General features: G+C 40.3%; 2 protein-coding genes across 2 annotated transcripts; one reads left to right on the plus strand and one right to left on the minus strand.

Moving 5' to 3' along the window:
- Positions 1-703: 703 nt before the first annotated feature.
- LOC129583383 (loricrin-like) lies at positions 704-2,053 on the plus strand. The gene is made up of 2 exons (XM_055475162.1): positions 704-948; positions 1,338-2,053. The coding sequence occupies exons 1-2, from the start codon at positions 903-905 to the stop codon at positions 1,637-1,639; spliced, it is 348 nt and encodes a 115-aa protein (XP_055331137.1). The 5' UTR covers positions 704-902; the 3' UTR covers positions 1,640-2,053.
- Positions 2,054-9,154: 7,101 nt separating this feature from the next.
- On the minus strand, positions 9,155-15,739 carry LOC129583353 (solute carrier organic anion transporter family member 4C1-like). Its single transcript, XM_055475128.1, has 14 exons — positions 15,004-15,739; positions 14,837-14,876; positions 13,665-13,767; positions 12,838-13,238; positions 12,668-12,754; positions 12,339-12,439; positions 12,083-12,200; positions 11,916-12,005; positions 11,713-11,787; positions 10,879-11,083; positions 10,675-10,816; positions 10,345-10,580; positions 9,986-10,229; positions 9,155-9,661 (listed from the first exon to the last, which is right to left on the minus strand). Exons 1-14 carry the CDS (start codon positions 15,160-15,162, stop codon positions 9,476-9,478), a joined length of 2,187 nt encoding a protein of 728 aa, XP_055331103.1. The 5' UTR covers positions 15,163-15,739; the 3' UTR covers positions 9,155-9,475.
- Positions 15,740-19,079: the final 3,340 nt, after the last annotated feature.

A 19,079-nucleotide genomic window follows, 5' to 3' on the forward strand; every position in this document is an offset into this window, starting at 1 on the left:
AGCCGTACAGTGTACTGCACTGCATTCGTACTGAATGTGGAGATGTTGGGTATGCGACCATTTTGTCCTAAGCTGTAACTGTCGGAAAGCATGAAGCAAGGTTATGATCAATAATCATACTGCAGTCAGTCAGTCACTAGACCGATCCAGCAGTAGGCAGGTACTGTAAAGTTTCAAAAACCACAGCACGAACGTGCACAAATTATGAGTAGCGTGCGACGTGCATTTCCGCTGGTTTGCGCTTTACTAATCGCCGCTTCGTTTTATACGTTCTGTTTATCCTAACATCCTCTACTTGTGAATCTTGCTGTGATTATGCTGTCATAAGACAGCTTCTCCTGGCAAATGGGTAGCAGTACTGGAGCACGATATCGTCATTAATTTTTATGGTAAGCTGCACCTTGCACAGCCTTGACGTCCATAATAAAACCATTTTACCAGATGCACTATGCACTATTATTTAGGCTGGGGCTTTGTACTCATGGAAGGACCAGCTATTTGTCACAAACGGACTTTGAACAATGGTTTGAAAAATTACTTCACCACTTAGCTAATTCGATTGTGATTCATACTCGCCGTGCGACTCATCTACCATGTACTCCCTTGCAAAATCATGGGTGAGAAGAAATAACGTCGATATAAAACACGTACCATAAGCACGAGTATTATCTAATAATTATTATTGTTTGTCTGGCCTTACAGTCAGACAACATGTACTTGCAGCTTTACGCGGAAATACTATTTGTATCTACACTATAAACCGTTTAACTGCCTTTTGAATAGTTAATATCTTCGAGTTATTAGAAGCGCGCACAAAAGAACTGTAATTCCTTCTTGGACTTGTAACAATTACTTAGTTCTTGGTAGACGCAGTGTCTTTTTGCTGACCGGAATCTGAAAATATGGGTGGCTGCTGCACTTGCTTTGGATCAAACGAAAATCCAAAAAGTAAGCACGAATTCCATTTTACTGTTTTTGTTGCTTGATCAGGCTGATTTCAAAAAAGGTAAACTTAACTTGTGGTAACGTTAAAATCCCAAAGTCCCAGTTTAGTAAACCGTGACCGTGCATAGCAGCTTATAGGCTCCTACCAGTAATGGAAGAAGTAATTCTACCACATTTTGTAGTCCTTGGGCCCCTGGCTTCGTATAATTGTATGTTATTTACAAACAATGTATTATGCCATATTGATTATAATATAAATTGATCATCATATGCATGTGCATCGCAAAACGTTTGTAGGGATACAGCAGTTTGCTTACATATAAAAATGTACTTACTGTACAAAATGTTAACTCGTACAATTTTATGTATGCATATGCTGCTGACGTTTACAGAGAAGTATTTCTATCCCCAACGACAATATCCCGCAAATGATGCAGATTATACCGCTACCACAACTTACATGGACAACGGCCAAGCATGGGTAGATCATGGTGATAGTACAAAAACCGGCGGAAACTACTCCGAGACCGCAACAGCGACGGAAACCTATGTCCGAGATGATCCCGGTTGCACTAGTGGAGACACCGGTGGTATTTCCGGAGGCACTGGCGATTCAGGCTGCTGTGATACCGGCGGGGGCGGAGGAGGAGACAGCGGTGGCGGATGTGACAGTGGAGGTGGTGGCGGTGACTAATGCATATTTATGAATAAATCATTAAACGTACGCTCTGTACATGTTTGTCGAACGCACTGTAACTGCGGCATTTTACGGCGCCAATTTACCACACTAGATATTCAGCACCAGAGTGAGTACATTCCAACAACTGCCGAGAACAGAATTTATCAGCGAATTTATTTGAATTCTGCAAGAAAAAAATAACCGTGCGTCATAAATAACGAATAACTCTAACACTTTATTGTCCGTCAAGTCCGAGAATTGATTGCGTTAATGGTCACTGGTTTCACTGGTCAGTAATTGTTGTCTTTGTCTTTTGATGCACTTATTATAGCAAATCTGCTATTGTGAAGCTTCTGATATCTGGTACATATGCTGTAATTCTGATTCGAATGCCAACATGATTTTCAGATGGCGCATTAAAAAGTAATTTTCTTTATTTACTGTACAATCATATTAAACTTAAAAATTAATGTTGCAGCGGTGTGGCTGTATAACTGCAGTCCACAATGCAGAATGTAATAATTTTCATTACAGCACTGCTCTTAAGGGATATGGCCTGGTACACCGAATTCGGAATTTCAAAATTTTAAAAAATTAATTTAAAATTTGAAAAAACTGGTAGAAAGCTGGTTCGGTACCAAAACGATCTTCATAATAATGTGTGTATTTTTGCAAAATTTGAAGAGACTTTTGGTACACCTCCGCGCGTTTAAACTTTTGGAATTTTATTTCACTAATAACTCCCGAACCGGATGTTGCGCGCACAAACGGTTTTTTCGCCTATGTATGCCAATCCTTTGGCTACAAAATATCATAAAGGAATGCAAAAAAGTGTGTGGGAGTGCGCGGCAGCGAAAATTGCCGTGGATTTAAGTTTAAGTTTAATGGTTTAACGTCCACACACAATCTGGGCTAAGGCCCAATCCGAGGCAGTAGACACGTCATAAAAAAACGGAAGACAAGAAACAATAAATGGTCATAATTAAACAAATTTACAGACATTTACATGTTCAATAACAACACGTGCTCAGCGTGGTAAAACTTCTTCAAAGACACTACAGACTTCCAATCGACACAATTTAAAGCGGCAGTAAATCTGCCAAGACTCTGGTACGATTCCGCAGGAATGCGCAAGTCATTCCAGATCCTCGCCATCCGGTAAGCAAACGATCGGTCCGATGTTGGGAGCATGTGACCGCCAAACGTTGATCCAGTAGGGGAAATCGGGCACGGATGTCCAGCCATCACCTGCTGATGACGCGTAGCACCTGCAACACCAGAGCGCACCGCAGTACCCTTACAAAATAACTTGTCGCCATAAGGGATTAGGTTGTATATAAACTTGTACGTAAGCTGAAGACTGCGCTTCAGATTGCGCCGTACAATGGGCTCCCACTGTAGCTCCTTTAATCTGCCAATATAGTCTTTCCGGTCAGTTTTAAGGTGAAGTGATTGAATGAATTTTTTTTGAACGTTTTCCACATTATCGATTAGTCCTTTTTGAGTTGAAAAGGTGACAGACGCACAGTAATCAGAGATGGACAGAACGAGGCTCGTATACAGCATACAACGTGCTGACAAGTCTCGGGAACGAAATAACGTGTTAAGGTAACGCAGACGCTTTAGCATTCGACTCGAAATATTTTCAGACTGCAATTTCCATTTGCAACTGCGCTCTACGTAAATTCCCAAATACTTAGCCGAATCAACTATGGGGACACTTTCTCCGTTTACTTTATAGGGCTGAGATATTTTCTTTCTGAACGAGAACTGAACACAGGCCGACTTTTTCGCATTGAAGATCAAGTTATGCTTGCGTGCCCATTTAGTGACGGCATCCAGATCTTTTTGGAAATCTAGCGCATCCACATCTGATTCGATTATTTTGTACATCATCACGTCATCAGCAAACAACAACATTTCACTGCCATGGACACAAACAGTAGGGAAATCACTAAGGAGACAGTTAAACAATTTGGGACCGACAAGCGACCCTTGAGGGACTCCGCTTGTAGCCAGTAAATACACCGATTTCTTGCCATTTACAATAACCGACTGCACTCGGTTTGATAAGTAGCTACTGATAAGGTTTACAACTTTACACGAAACATTCATTTTCGATAATTTTGCAAGTAAAATAGAGTGATCAACTTTATCGAAAGCCTTGCTACAATCCAACAGAATAATGTCGACACGTTTACCACGACCTTTAGCATCGGCTAATTTTTGACAGAACAAAGTTAACAAAAGTTCGGTAGAATGTTTTTCACGGTAAGCAAATTGTTTATCTGTAAAATCGCCAATTTGCATTTTCAAAATTTTACAAATAAATTTTTCAAATAATTTCGACAGAGGATGTAACATTGCCACTGGGCGCCAGTTTGCAGGGTTGGTCTGATCAGCAGCTTGTTTGACGACAGGAGTTACGAAAAAGGTTTTCCATGACATGGGAAATACGCTTTTCATTAAACAATTATTGAACAAAATTTTCAGGGGATGGATCAGTGAAGCACTACAAGCTTTAAGAAGGTTTGAAGATAGATCATACGGTCCGCTAGATTTATTACAATTAATTGCTCGCAAAACGTCCCAAATGTCGATATCACTAGCAAATAAGCTTTCTTCTGTTACATCTTCAGTGACATGAGCAGCAGCCATACAATGCACTGGACATTGACCAAACACACTCGCGTATTGTTCATTCAAACACTCAGCCTTTTCTTCATCGCCCACAGCATGAAGACCGTTCGGTCGTTTCAGTGGAGGCATATTTGGGCGATCTACCGCAACTTTACGAAGCGCCAGAATTTTTTGCTATCATGCCGAGATATAGCCGCAATCTTCATTGTTTGCATACGGTAATATGCATTAACCTGCCTCTCTGCTAACCGAGACTTTTTCAACCATTCATGTCGCAATCTTTCTTTTCGCAAAGTGTTCAGCTCACGTTTAAAACGGTCAAATGCAGAGTTCCGGCTTCGAATTGCATTACGCAAGCTTGCAGGATACTCGAATTCAGCCATCCCGTACCTGACCTCTTTTTGCTGAAAGAATGCCTTAGCTGCTTCGAGAACCGTGTTTTCAATAAAAACCGCTTGCTCATCCGGACTAAGGTTTAGTAGCAATGCATTCCAATCAATTTCATACAAATGGTTACGAAACTGTAAACTAGCTTCATCCGTAATTACCCAACGCTTTTTTAGTACTTTAGTATCTTTTCGTTTCTGCCTAGGAAATTCAATGAAAACCCCATTGTGATCGTTAGTTGTTGACGGAGGGCAAATATTTTCAGGGACACTTGCTGACCACATTGTAGGAATAATGCAAAGGTCAGGAATATTGTTTTTACGCGTAGGGCAAAAAATTATTTGCTTTAAATTAAACTCTTTCAAACACCTTAAAAATTCACGACTATGTTTGCTACTCGCACAATTTTTACTCCAATCAACATCGGGGAGATTAAAATCACCAACAAGTAGCAGTTTTGAAAAATTGGCATGCGGGATATTTCTCAGATGTTCGATCAAAATTGGAAGATCTATAGATACTCGAGAAGGCGCCGAATAAAATGCCGCAGCTAAAATATTAATTTTTGTTATTTCAATAAACAGCAACTCAAGATCATTATTTTCCAGGTCAGTTCGTCTTACAGCGTCTAAATTTTTTCGAACGACAAAGCACACGCCACCATGGGGATCAGTACTTCTAGGTCGCCTGAAAACGTTGAAGCTTCTCAAATCAGCGAATAACGAATCTGAGTATTCAGATCTATCCCAAGTTTCTGTAAATCCGACTATGTCAGAACCACTACAAAACTGTTTTACGGAAGCGGACTTGGAAAGTATACCGTTAATATTACAAAGTTTGAATTTCACATTTGTGAACGCCGGATGTCTACGGATGGATGTCTACGAATTTGATGCTACCGGTATGTACCAGGCCAAATCCCTTAACTGTGTAGCTTATTATCCGTTGCTTACGATTTCTGTAATACAACTCAAACCCATCAGCAGAAAAAATAAAAAGAAGACTAATGATGTTGGCTTCCGTTAATTCTTCAATCTGGTACATCTTGTATAAAGAGCAAAACCCGAACCAGAGCATCATAGGTAAAGTACGGCAGTATACAAGTCTAGACGGAATATCAGTAATTGTATGTACATGAAATATCACCCTCTGAAACATATCGTAACTATCTTATCCCGTCTATAGCTGCCTGTTTTCAATAGAGGATGATAATTAAAATAAATGCTGACCGATGACTCAACAAAGGTTTATCTGCACTTGATTCTTGGGAGAAAGTAAACTGGCATTCATCGAACTCCGCCAAATTCGTTGGTGTTTCTTTACATATACACGACTAATTCATTAGACTAACTTGAAACCTTTGGTATTCTGTGTTTCCGACAAATTAGACTGTTTTGGAGATGGGCGGCTGTTACGGAAAGCCAAAGAGTACGTACAATAGATTGAGTGTGCAATTTACTGTGTTATCATCGAAGTTCTTCTGTGAGCTCACTTTGACTAAATATAAAAATAGGCAATGATATTTCATACTGCTGAGCTTTTCATGTTTTTAGAACCTTCTAAAGCTGGAGCTGCGAATACAAGCGGACGTTCATATTTAGTGACAGTCACCACTGATTCCGACAACGGGACATCACGGACCAACCATGACTCCGCGACCGAAACTACAGCAGAAACGCAGACCTATGTCCGCGATGCTGATTCCAGTTGTACTAATCACCACGTAGAGGCGAGTACTTGTTACACGAGTGATTCAGGTGGCTGTGATACAGGTGGTGGTGGAGATTCTGGCGGTAGTAGCAGCTGGGACTAACTTCTGCGATAACTGTCATTTTGGTATGTTACCGTTTCGTCTTGAAAATTTACAGTAAAATTGAAAATCTTGAATCTAAAAATGATTTTCGTGTTTCTTATCCTGTTTAAACCATTCCGATGCATCATGCTATTGCCCACTGACAATGTGAGCTTAGCGTAGCAACCTACTACTAGCAGGTGCATACTCGGTCGACCATGACCTAATTAACCGTTATTCCACGAAAAACGTCAAGTCGGTTGTCGTTGTACGAGTAGATTTGTATTTATATACACCATCAATCGCAAATACACAATGAAGACCACCCACGTTTTTGCATGATAGACATACGATTTTTTAAATCACTCTTCCTGATTCTGCAGTTTTACACTAGAAATTAAAAAGCGCACAGAGAAGTACTTGTAGCTTAGCAAGGACAGTATCAAGTATGTAGTATGTATCTGTACTTTATCGTAACTATTTAAGTATATATGGCCTTTGACCGGTTGCGTAATTATCGGAATGTGAACTTTTCATGGCAGCATTCTACTCCCAATGTAAAACTTGAAATAATTTGATATTAACACTGCACTGAGGTTTGTTGGGCCTTTCCCGAATTATAAACAAAAATCGAAGGTGCCGATTTTTCCATCAAAAAAGCCAACGTTGCAGAAAACATCACGACTAAACCGTAAAACATTGTGCTTGTTAGGCGTCCAATCTTAATAGCGCTAAGATAATCGTCGCGATGAGTTTTGCTGTTCTTTATCAGCGTATGCGCAGTAACCTTCTCATTATACGTTATGATGCGATGGATTTCAAGAAGGTGCTGTGTAATTCCACCTTCGGCAAGCCGCAATAATCTAAAAGCGTAAAAGAATGCCAGTTATGACCAATTTTGTATGAAGAAAACACTTAACTTATTACCGAACTTGCAGGGCGTTTGCCAACGGCGAATTCTTTCTTATTTGCATAACAGAAACCCATCGATAAATTCCGAGATTAAATGCCCCGACTAGTCCCCGATCACTGCATCCCGGATCTTCTCCGATCGCGCACGGTACTGCGTACTTTATATTCGCTGTCGTATTGGCCGCCAAATCGTACGTGTATGTCTTGGAATTATTGATTTCGTTATCTTTTAGAACGGTTAATTTTGTGGTGATCCGCTGTAGAACACTTCCCTGGAATAAGTCAGTTGGTCTGGAAACTAGTCTGAAATCCGACTCGAGGAAGCTAGTGACAGAATCAAAGGGAAAGGTCGCGGTGCCAACGCTTAGAGTCGAGACCAAAGACTGCGTTATAATGGCAAAAAACACAGTCGTCCAGGTTAGCCATAACAGAATAATCAGGTTGCTGCAGACGAACCGTTTCGACTGTTTAAAATCCGCTAGACAAGAAACATTATTTAATAAGCCACAATATAAATTTTGTAGCGTATGACCGTAAAATTGAATGCACCTTGATTGGCGAGGCTGTAGAGGTAATCCCAAAAGGCCATCTTAAACGCTTTGTAGACTAAAGCTTGTACACTTTTCTCATATTTACGCCTGCGATTATGTTGAAATTTTATACTGAATGCATTGTGCTCCCAAAATGCGCAAAAAACGCAGAATGATATCAAAATAATGCCGATCCAGCTGGTGTTGTCAAAACTCTGGGTCAAACCCTGGAGGATGGAGAACGTTCCGCTTTCGCTTACGTAAGACCGGTGCACTGAGACCTCATACGTCCTGGGCATAAACCACGAAATAAGGTCATAATCCTTTAATCGTTCTGGGGAAATGGAGATTGCAACAACGCTGAGCGCAACACGACCGGTAAGGACATCGTATTGGGCTCCGTTCTTGGACATATTATACTGAATTTGCCGGTCTGGAATTAGTACTAACCTACATAAAGCAACCAAGAAGTTATCCGACTGGAATTTGATGTCTAAGATGGCCTGTGCGTTGGTTATTCGAGAAATATGCGACAAGTAGATGTGACTACCGTGCAGAGTCTACAGACGGTATACAGATGCACTATATCTGTACCTCAGCGACAGTTTTTCTGCGATGACAGATAGTAGAGAAATAGACAAACCGCAGAAGCACAAGGATCCTGGACGCAAGGGATAGCTGAACGGAGATACATCAGCGACGGCGACTGTCAATGTTTTGTGCAGCAAAGATGGCATGCCATATGAACTATTTATATAAATATCCCGAAGATCAGTACATGGACGGCTTCTCAAGCCTTCGCATTTCATCACACTCATTTTTCGATGCAGTAACTAAACCGTAAATAAAGCACACAGAGCGTTCGGATCAGCCACAGCTGAAATTTCGTAAATTCTTTAGTATACTGTTTCCTTCCGATTTTTAGTATACTGTAATAAAGCTGATCACTGCGGGGAGGGGTCGAGGCACCGGCTTACAACAAGAGTAATTGTATAACCATCCACCCCGGCGCACCGGACATGCTGCTTGTTGTGCAGTTCGAAAAGTGCATTGGGAGTTTACATAAATGTTTTCCCTGGATTCGCTGACACGACAATATAAAATGCTTACATGCACTGGTGACGCCGTGACGTACGAGTATTATCAAACGTTTCTTTTAAATATGAGCTTTGAAACCAAAGGGTTGGGCGAAGCCTACAGCCTACTGTGTCACGAAAAAACTTCACAACAGTTAGAATTTCAGAGCTTTTTTTCAGCTGCCAATCTGAAAGCAAACTGATCTGTCCTAAACATTTTTCTTACTTCAAAATACCAGTCAAATTTACTGGCCTATAATTATAGCATCTCGCTGAGGATACTGGTGGTAATACTTGCGTAATAAGGATATCGGGTTTCAACACATCACAAAAACTATTCGTAATTTGAGCTACAGTGGTGTATAATTATATAGTTCAAAAAGGCGCAAAATACTGAAGAAAAAATCAAAACATACGATTCCACTTCTTGCATCATCGTTGTGCAACAGATACTGCACTTGGAAATAAATTACTTTAGCATTATAAAAACCATCTAGAAACTTTGGTAAGAAAATCACAGTTGAGATCGATTATCACAAAGAGGCGCAGTTGTGAATTCTTTTTGTGGCACTGATCCTTTTTGTTCCGATTCAATCCCATTGCCGCCCATTTGAACCATAGACAATGTAGACACGGGCTTGTCAAGCTCGGTCTCATTTTTATCACGATCGAAGGATAGATTGCGGACCCGGTAAGCTATCTGCAAAAATAATTGAATTTGTAGAATTTCCAGATTGCGGTTTGAGCGTGTGATTACAAAGAGGCACAAAAACCAAGAGCATTGGCATACGGCATTATAGCGAGCATATGCGATTCCTCCCAGTTTATTTATCGCCGCATACGTAAAACCTATGTCTTGATATCTTTGAAGTTTTAATATTCTCGGTATAATATAAGTTTTAATAACTACAACCTACTAAGTTCTCAGTTTTTATGTGTGACCTTTCTTGTTTTGAACATGAAGGCCAGATGGCATGGCGACAAAGATCACTAGTTTCTTGGGTTCCTTGTATTGTTTACTCACCATTAGATCGACCACCAAGTTAATCAAGCGACACACTCCTATGCCAGTATGTAATTTCCATCGGAAGTCGCCGACACGGTACAACCAGCACGCTCCTTGGGTCCCACAAGAGTCTGTCTGCCACAAATGACAGGAGGAATCAATCAGCTTTCCAAAAATTATCGGAGCCGGTAAGAAGCCGAAGAGAGTCAACAGGAGCGAAGACACAGAATTTGCCAAACTTTTTAAATCGTAATCCACAATTCTGCAATTAAGATTATTAGAATCCCACCGCACGGATTGCACTTCTGCTTATGGTCATGTTGTTTTAAAAAACTGGTCAAATACAGTAATACCTATACGAGAAATAGTACACGTACCTGAACTGTAGCATTACCATTCCCGCCATAGGTATTCCCATCGCCAACTTTGCCACGCTCATCAAGGCGACATAAATGACGAAGTTGGGACATTTAACCGGGCATATCCCATCCCGTACAGATGATAAGTGCCGCGATTTGAAGCGGCCTTCCTTGCGATGAGATAACTGATATAGCAAGCTTTCGTTGGAGTGGGTGTCATTGCCAGTGCAAGAACATTCGAAGTAATATGTCGTCTATTAAAAGAGACCATCTTGCATCGGTAACTACCGTATTTCCTTACGGGCTTTTTGACGAGCTTAAAGCTTAAACAAGTTTCGGCACACATACTGCGTTTATTTTCTGGGAAGCCTTGCATCCAGCCACACAAGAGTTGACAATCGTTGTTCGAGTGGAATAATCACAAACAGGATCAAATTCGTAGTCCTTACAGTTGCACCCTTGGTACACAGAGCAAAGGTCACTGTTGCTTCTGAAATCAGGGAAACAGTTTGTAAAAAGGAACAAGGAGCACATGCACTTTATTACACTAACATATTGTATGGGTTCGGGACATCATCTATGCCGACAATTTGTTGACGGTCGCAGCCGAGTCCGACAGCGCCGAAATAGCAAGCGGCCCCAACAATGGATGATACGGCCATCAAATAGCAGATATGGCGCGGTGCCAATTGGAATCGCTTAACAACGTAACCTCCTAATACTGTGCCAATAAAGCCCCCAAAAATCGGCGGTAACCCTGCAATGTCATTCAAATTAAAAACACGAAGTGGCGTTTTCTTGTCTGCTTCGCAGTCAGCGAAAACATTCCGTCGCGGACTCGCTGTGCAAATTACGTATTATTCGTGTACTATAAATTTGTAATTAACGGTATAGTGAGGGACCATACACAAACTACGTACAGAACGAATTTTCGGGAACGTAGTTTATAGATAGTCCCTTACAGTATCTTCCTTTGTGTAACTTGATGCTTGTGCCGTGCTAAACCACCCCCCTAAAATGTGCGAATCAGAATCGTGTAACATTTTGGTTACAGACTTTTCCCTAGACCTGACGAAAACAAGCCGTAAACTAAATAGTGTACAAAGACTAGTCTTTGTAATTATTCTAGTTTAACCGACTGCCAACTGGTGTCAGTCCGCTCCGGAAAATGTTGAGAATTTACCGGAATACCGAAGGCACATAGTGATGTCAGTAATGTCATATAACCATCGTAACCTCTATCTAAACTGTTATGCTTTGCAGTTTTACTGTCGTCACGACCGCACATGTACTGGATAATATTATGTAGTCCAATCCTTCCCTAAGCTGCTGTACGAGCATCATGAAATTAATATGGCATCTCCAATCGTGAAAGAATAGCTTTACCTCCTTGTAAGTTTACGGCTGATTGCGACAGTTGATATTGCTCTTTCATAAACTTTTGGCCAAACTGTAAGAATCCTGAAATATAAACAAAAATATTTTTATAAATGCCGCATAACTGAATTTGTTCGTAAACTCTTAGCAGCGCATCGGAAGTCAATAAATGCGATAATTAAAATTATGGCTGCAAGCTGTCATTCTGTTACCTGATAGAACGAACCCATTTATCAACTGACTGGTAAGCTTCAACAAATAAGTCGTATTCTTTCCTAAACGCATCAAGTTTTTTGGCAAATCTGCAAAAAGCCAAAGTAATCAGCTGCTGTACACGCTGCAAACATTTGCCGAACAGCGGAACAAAGTTGTTTTTTACCGGCAAATGTGACAGGCACTTGCTTTGGGCGATCAATAGGTTTTATGTTCTGGCTGGCTTCTTCGTTATCGTTAGGTTTGTTTTTTCCGCCCTTCCTCGGAATAGCAGACGGAAAACACTGCAATATAAACCAAACGCATGAAGAAGTGTAATTGTTTCCGGTTGCATTTGCCAACGGCTACGTTACACTGTCAAAGTTACTCAAATTTCGAAAGAACTGTAAGCAAGTTTTGGTTTTTTTTTTATGAAAACTTACACTCAGAATAACAGCAAAGATGCACGTTCCTACCCCGCTGACAATAAAGCCTAAAAACCAGGCCGAAATCCAACGCGGATCTGATGACAGCAAATCCGGCTCTGTAATCAGTGCAATGCACAACAATTTGAGCATTGGGAGAGATGTTAATTTTTTATTATTATTGATCTGCAAGATATTATTGAAGTTGCCGCATGCTGTTACCGATAGTCATCCGGCTCTGTAATCAGTGCAATGCACAACAATTTGAGCATTGGGAGAGATGTTAATTTTTTATTATTATTGATCTGCAAGATATTATTGAAGTTGCCGCACGCTGTTACACTTACTTGAAAAATTGAAGAAAATGGTATTGAAAACAGCAGCCAATCCAAGGCCTAATAAAGGCCCGAAAATTTGTCCGGAAAAGGAGATGGCTAAAAATTTGTCGTCAGTTGGTAAAGCATGACTAAGAACGCCCATTATTTGCAGCTATCATCAGTAACAATAATATACTAACCGTAGTAAATTGGTGCATTGGACGCCTTCACGTTATCATCGACGAATGGCGTGCCCAGAATAATCGTGGCCGCCGTACCCAGACCAATCAGAAATTCGGCAACACTGAGCACACTGAGTGCACCATCATGCATCCACTGGTGGTTCAAACGAGCGTTTTTTCCGCATGTGTCGTTGTGCTTCGCCACGGTTGTCACATTGTCGGCCATGCAGAATTTATCACTGGCGGCGGTTTCCAGAACAGTGGTCGCCATGAGGGAGTTCTCGGTGACGGGAAACATGATCTCCGTTGAGGCTAGCAAAAGGAATCCCAGCCCGACAAGAAACGATCCACCAGCGATCCATCGCGGTCGGTGGCCGGCTCCGCCGAAATGACCGATAAGCAGCGCCACGCATATTTCGCTAAATATAATAATATTTCAATCATACTATTTGGCTCGATGAAATTTGATTCAAAATTTGTATATCTTAAACCTCCAGGGAGAGTTTTGGACAACAAACCCGAGTAAAACAATTTGTAAAAAATACGTTAGCTACACGTTAGTTAAAGGCCAAAATTCGAACATGTTCGAATTTTGGCCAACGTGTAGCTAACGTATTTTTTACAAACTGTTTTACTCGGGAAACCCAAAATAACTTCTGTAGCCATTAATTGTACACTTATGTTGAGCAACCTACAGAACAAGGATTAACTCCTGAACGTAAGAGATTGTTAGTGAAGAATTAACTTATGTAGATGAACACGCAGTGGTATATGAATTGCTTGCGCGAGCCAAATCACAAATTATTTATCATTTGTCTGGGTTAAAAAGGTGCGGCTTTTGATACCTGACGTCGCGCATTGCTTTTGCAATCCCAATCGATGTCGATTTGAATCCAAAGCGCCTCTCCATTGACGGAAGGACAGCTCCAAAATACGAAATTACGGTACCTGTAAACAATTCACGCATGCAAAACAACTTATTCGACCTTTAGATGATCACCACCTGCTTGAAAAAACTAAAATGCATTACTATCTGTACTATCCTTTTTTGACATTTTCCGAGAATTCAGCACTACCATTAATTTTTAAAATTCGGTCTCTAATACTTTAAAGCTTGGCGAATAGATAGACGTTTAGAATTTCATTGCAGCTTAAAGTAAATACCATCTAATTCGTCTGCTAGTTTATCTAATTTACTTGTACGTAATACGAATCAAAACTTTTGAGTTAGTTTCTCAAGTTACCGTATCCATTCAGAAAAAAAAATTTATTTTATTTGCTTTTAATCTGCTCGTACCAGTGTTAATCGCGGTAAAATGTTTTCGATAGATTCGTATCGATGGTTCTCAACCAGTTCATAAACGCCCAAGCTTGTTATAATATAAAAATTCTTTTTAAATTGCAGCTTCTTTTGTACGACCTATAGCACACGTGAGTTCTTATGTTTCCAGTCGATGATGTAAATGTTAAGCAATGGAGACAACGTCAGCTGTACCGATATATTCCATAAAGCTCATCATCTCTTCATTATCCTTACCGGAAACGAAGCGTGGTGCGTGTTACATTTACCCGAAAACAGTATAATCACCAAATTTGATGGAGTTTAAAAGCAAAATGCAAAGTAATCAAATTTTTTCTTCATCTTCGTATACCATTAAAACTACTGAAAACTACTGAAAACTACTGAAAACTACTGAAAACTACTGAAAACTACTGAAAACAACTACTGAACACTACTAAAACTACTGAAAACAATATGTACCGGGACGTGATCAGAGGGTACGTGGCCGTGCGTATTATGCAAGTACATCGTATAATTATTCTTTTTCGTTGTTGCCCTTTTAAATTGTTTGGGTGATAGCAAAAGTATTAAACAGATATCAATAACTGTGTAATAATAATTACTTCATTTAGTCAGCAATTACATATAGTCAACTTTACTTCTTTACTATTAAGACTTTGTAATTTAATTACATATAGTTAGTGCGCGCTGCGCGGTAATAACTGCTGTACGTACCTTTGAAAATTCCGAGACATACGTATACGATTAGAAAAACCTGAAAATCAACCGGAACATTGCGTATATTATGTAGTTTTGAACTTGTATTAATAACGAAGCTGTACACAAATTAATTATATCTTCTACAACTATGCAACAACATAAAGAATAGGTTATTTACTAACCTTTATGTTATTGCACAGTTGCAGCCATGGTGGTTTGTAGCCAATCATTCCGCATGCCAGATCAGGCTCCTCGTATATCACAGCAGGAGCTCCACATCGCCGTTGTTTCTTGCGCTGCGCGTTGACTGCTATTGATGTTTCCTGCTCCTTGTAGGCCATGTTTACCAGTAGACGTTGCGGCGATCAAATGGAAATAATCACAAGGAACCGGTGTAGGCAAAAACACCCATAAGCGCGAAGATGTGCATACAGGTGCTCTTCTGGATTTACCAATCCATATATAATTGCACGGATGTTGCGTATGAGTTGGGCCTATTATTATCGCGGTACATTGAAAAACTGCAGTAGACCCATCTCGTCAACAGCACAGCATCGCGGATAAAGCTGCGCACATGCGTATGAATTTTATTCCTCTACAGCAATCATAATCAAATATCGATTCCTTCTGCTGTAGATAACAATGAGATCAGGTGTTTTCGGATCGTTGCATGCCGCAATCGGCTTAACAGCAAATAAAATATTAGACACTAATAGGAAAAAATATCAAGTTAAAAATCCCATAAAACGCGCTCCATAATTATCTACTGTATAATTTATTCAGTACGAGTTAGTAGAAGTCATGAAATCAGTTACGATCGGTTCCAACAATTCCAATTGTGTAGTCGTGTACCTCTGCGCAAGGCCGACGATAAAAGAAACCATACAGCGAGCCTGAATATACCTGTGTGATTTTCGGTTGTTTTCTTCGGGTACTGATTTCTTCGTTATGCTTTGTTGAACGCCGGATAAAAAACACGACCGCCGACAGCTATACTCTTCAAAGTCGAAAAACCTGTTAAAAAACATGAGAAGTGTTTGGCTGCAAGCTAAAGTTTTGACTACTACCGGTAGTTTGCTGTGAGTTATACGTGCTATATTGTACGCAAAAGGCATAATATTGCCCATGTTTGTTTCATTTGATCATGTTTGTTGAGCGAAGCTCGCCTTGCACATATTGAGAAATTAAAATAATTAATATTGCCCATATTGTTATTATGGCAGTTATTGTACCCCTAACAGAATCTCTGACAAACTGCGCGTATTCGCATAGTGCAATCGGTGAAAATGTAACAATACAACGGCGTATGCATTATACATAAAATGCATATATGTACAATACACTATGCGACGTAGACGAAAATTGTACGAAAAGTGTATAGAAAACAATTTCTGATTCTGTACATAATTACAACACATTGGAATAATTATAAAATAAATAGAAATTTAAAGAAACGTGTATAATATTTAAAAAGATATATTTGCAAGGGTGCTATTGCCAAATAAACAATATAGATGCGTTTTAACAGTGAGCGATGCAGTATTTGTTGATTTGTCCGCAGAATGAGTTGTTGCAGTACCACTCTACCGGAAAATCACGTGTCGCAGAATTTGTTTTAATTACCGTTGCTAACATAAGGAACGTTATACTGTAGGTCTGGATTATTCACGAAAACTGTAATTGCAAGCCACACAGGTCGTGCAGATGCATTTTTCGAGTTAAGTCACCATCGTGTACACTATACAGTACATACTGTCCTATTCTCATAATTAGACGGTAGTATAAATTAACTATCGAGAAAGATAAAACCACGACACTTCATCGTTGATATGTGGCAATTGGAGAGAACCAATATAACTGGCATCGTTTGTGCATGATAACGTGTGAAGCGGGGGATTCTTCACATGCCGGTGCCCGTGACTGCAACCGGCAGGAAGGTGAATGCCGATGGCCATGGGTGGATAAGTGATCGTTCACTGAAATTGCATTTAACTTCCTGCCGAAGTTATTGTGCACCATAAGGAAAATTTTAAACCAGAATACACCGTATTATCATGTATACGTACTCCCCGCCATGGATTCGCCTTCTAAGATCGTCGAAACAAGTAGACAAATTGATTCAGTCATGGGTTGATAACTTACTTGACATCGATTCATGCCAAAATTGATTATACAGTATTATGTACTAATTACTTGTGACTTTCGTGAGTTTGTTTATCGACAACATTTCCCAAGATTGGGGTATCGAGCCAGCAGATACCAGCACTGGCCATATACCAAACTAACTGTTTTGGTAATATCGAATTCGCCACACATATCCGAATGAAAAAAGGTCGCGCAATTTTTTTAAAAAAAAGACATACTTTTAAAGCCAATGTCAGCGCGACCTCTTTTACGGGATCCAGTAGCTTCCGCATATTGGTTACGAATACCATTGGCTTATGAAATTTTAAAGCCATCTACTTTATTGTTGGTAAAACGCTAATTGACTTCCGGTTTTTGAATCGCCGCTATTCAATCGCGGTCGGTTTTCAAACGTATGCACGAACGCTTGCCAGTGTTTCTCTGTATACAGCAAGAAAATCAATAAAAACGCCGGACATACCAACTTACAGGTCCCATATACATATTTCTATTCTATAGAGTAACTCTTAATATTATAAATCTGTATACGAGTTTTATACAAAGGTCGTGAAGCGGGGAGGTAACGCAGCTGACGGACTGATTTACTAAAACGACTGCCTCTCCTGGACGGAGTGCGATCGATATTACTGTACTTTCAGACAAGTTTGAGTCGCTAAGTATTTTGTTGTGGAGGGATAGGCTGAATAGTGGATACTATCATGATAACGCGCGGAGCTATCTCACGGAGCTATGATATCACGTATCCACAAATCAGCTAACTAGTTTCTGGAAAGTACTTAATACGAAACCTATTATATAGAAGCCGTTTACGAGCTGTGGACTATAACTAAAGCGCAAGGAAAAAGTGATGAGCCCGTAGTGCAGTGATAGCCGAAACCGCTCACCAAAACGGGTATCGAAATGTAAATCTCCGGGTTGTCTGGTTTCATGATGTCCAAATTATCCAGACTAAAACGTAGCTAATTATCACTCCGTACGAGTTGGAACTAGGAACTGAGGTACGATCTGGATATACGAGCGCAAAATTCTGGAAAGGCAGAGCCCGTAGGCCATTGTGAACGAACCAGTTGTTATCCTTCAACATGATGAAATTTGGGTAATAACATCCTGTAATTACGCCTATGCGGTACGAGAGTGGGCGATCGCTAAACGCTAGCAGCGCAAGTGCAGTTCTCACGAATGCCCAGCGGAAACAACTTCTGTAATCAAACAACTTATATCTTTGGTTTTGCACCCACTTAACCGAATTCTCGTAACTGTTGGGCTCAAAATTCCCAAACTTGGTTGAAGTTTACGAATTTACTTCAAAGCCGTGTGACCTCATAACCTATGAGTTTTTGAACCCCCTGGCTACAGGATCTTGTATCTGTTGATTTTACTTTTTTTCCTCTATGAATCGTATTTCTAATTGATTGTACGCACGTACACTATTGTTATAATTATATTATTATGGCATCAGACGTGACAGCAGTCACAGAACCCTGGCTTGCAGTTTCACCCTTCCGGACGCGTACGTAGAAGTCCCACTCTTGTTAATTTCCAATATCGCGCCTTGTTACAGACTTGTCACACGAGGGTTTTGTACTACGGGTCTGCATTACGGGATATGAAGAAGTTACGGGATTGTCTAAGAAATACGACGATGACGTGATCGCTGCATTTCACCTGCGCAGTTGTGCTGTGTAATCTTTCTTATTAATTTATTCCCAGTACTATAGTGGTGTACAAAGGAAAGTACGGAAACCTCCCTTGTGGAAGAAAAAATTCCGTAATCTGCTAAGTAAACTGACTGTCGTTGGGGTTGATATGTTCGTGATCTTACACCACCCGGCTGCCTCATGTTAATTTGAGAATAGCTTTGCAGTCGCTGTTTCCAACTCGTGCCAACCCTCGTTTCTAAATATAAAATTTTATCCTGGAGATAGAAAATACGCCGTAACGATTTTCGTAATGCGTAGCGGTAGTATCGTCAGGTGTGACCCTTACTAATTTTACGGACGCTGATTGGTCATACCAGGAAGCCTGCTGAATTGAGCTAATTCGCTGCTTCAGTTTTGCGGAACTTGGCCATTTGCGACACCGTTAGCCTTTGGTACTTGCTTGTTAGCGATGA

This window comes from Paramacrobiotus metropolitanus, unplaced genomic scaffold (genome assembly GCF_019649055.1).
Source record: "Paramacrobiotus metropolitanus isolate TYO unplaced genomic scaffold, Prichtersi_v1.0 Parri_scaffold0000010, whole genome shotgun sequence".
Lineage (NCBI taxonomy): Eukaryota > Metazoa > Tardigrada > Eutardigrada > Parachela > Macrobiotidae > Paramacrobiotus > Paramacrobiotus metropolitanus.

Bases quoted from the DNA above. Each gene is read 5' to 3' on its own strand.
- LOC129583383 (XM_055475162.1), top strand. From the start codon at position 903: ATGGGTGGCTGCTGCACTTGCTTTGGATCAAACGAAAATCCAAAAA. The intron at 949-1,337 runs GTAAGCACGAAT...TGACGTTTACAG, and splicing joins ATCAAACGAAAATCCAAAAA to AGAAGTATTTCTATCCCCAA.
- LOC129583353 (XM_055475128.1), bottom strand. From the start codon at position 15,162: ATGGCCTACAAGGAGCAGGAAACATCAATAGCAGTCAACGCGCAGCGC. The intron at 10,817-10,878 runs GTTAGTGTAATA...CCCTGATTTCAG, and splicing joins GTCCCGAACCCATACAATAT to AAGCAACAGTGACCTTTGCT. The intron at 10,581-10,674 runs GTATGTGTGCCG...CTCTTTTAATAG, and splicing joins CTTCCCAGAAAATAAACGCA to ACGACATATTACTTCGAATG.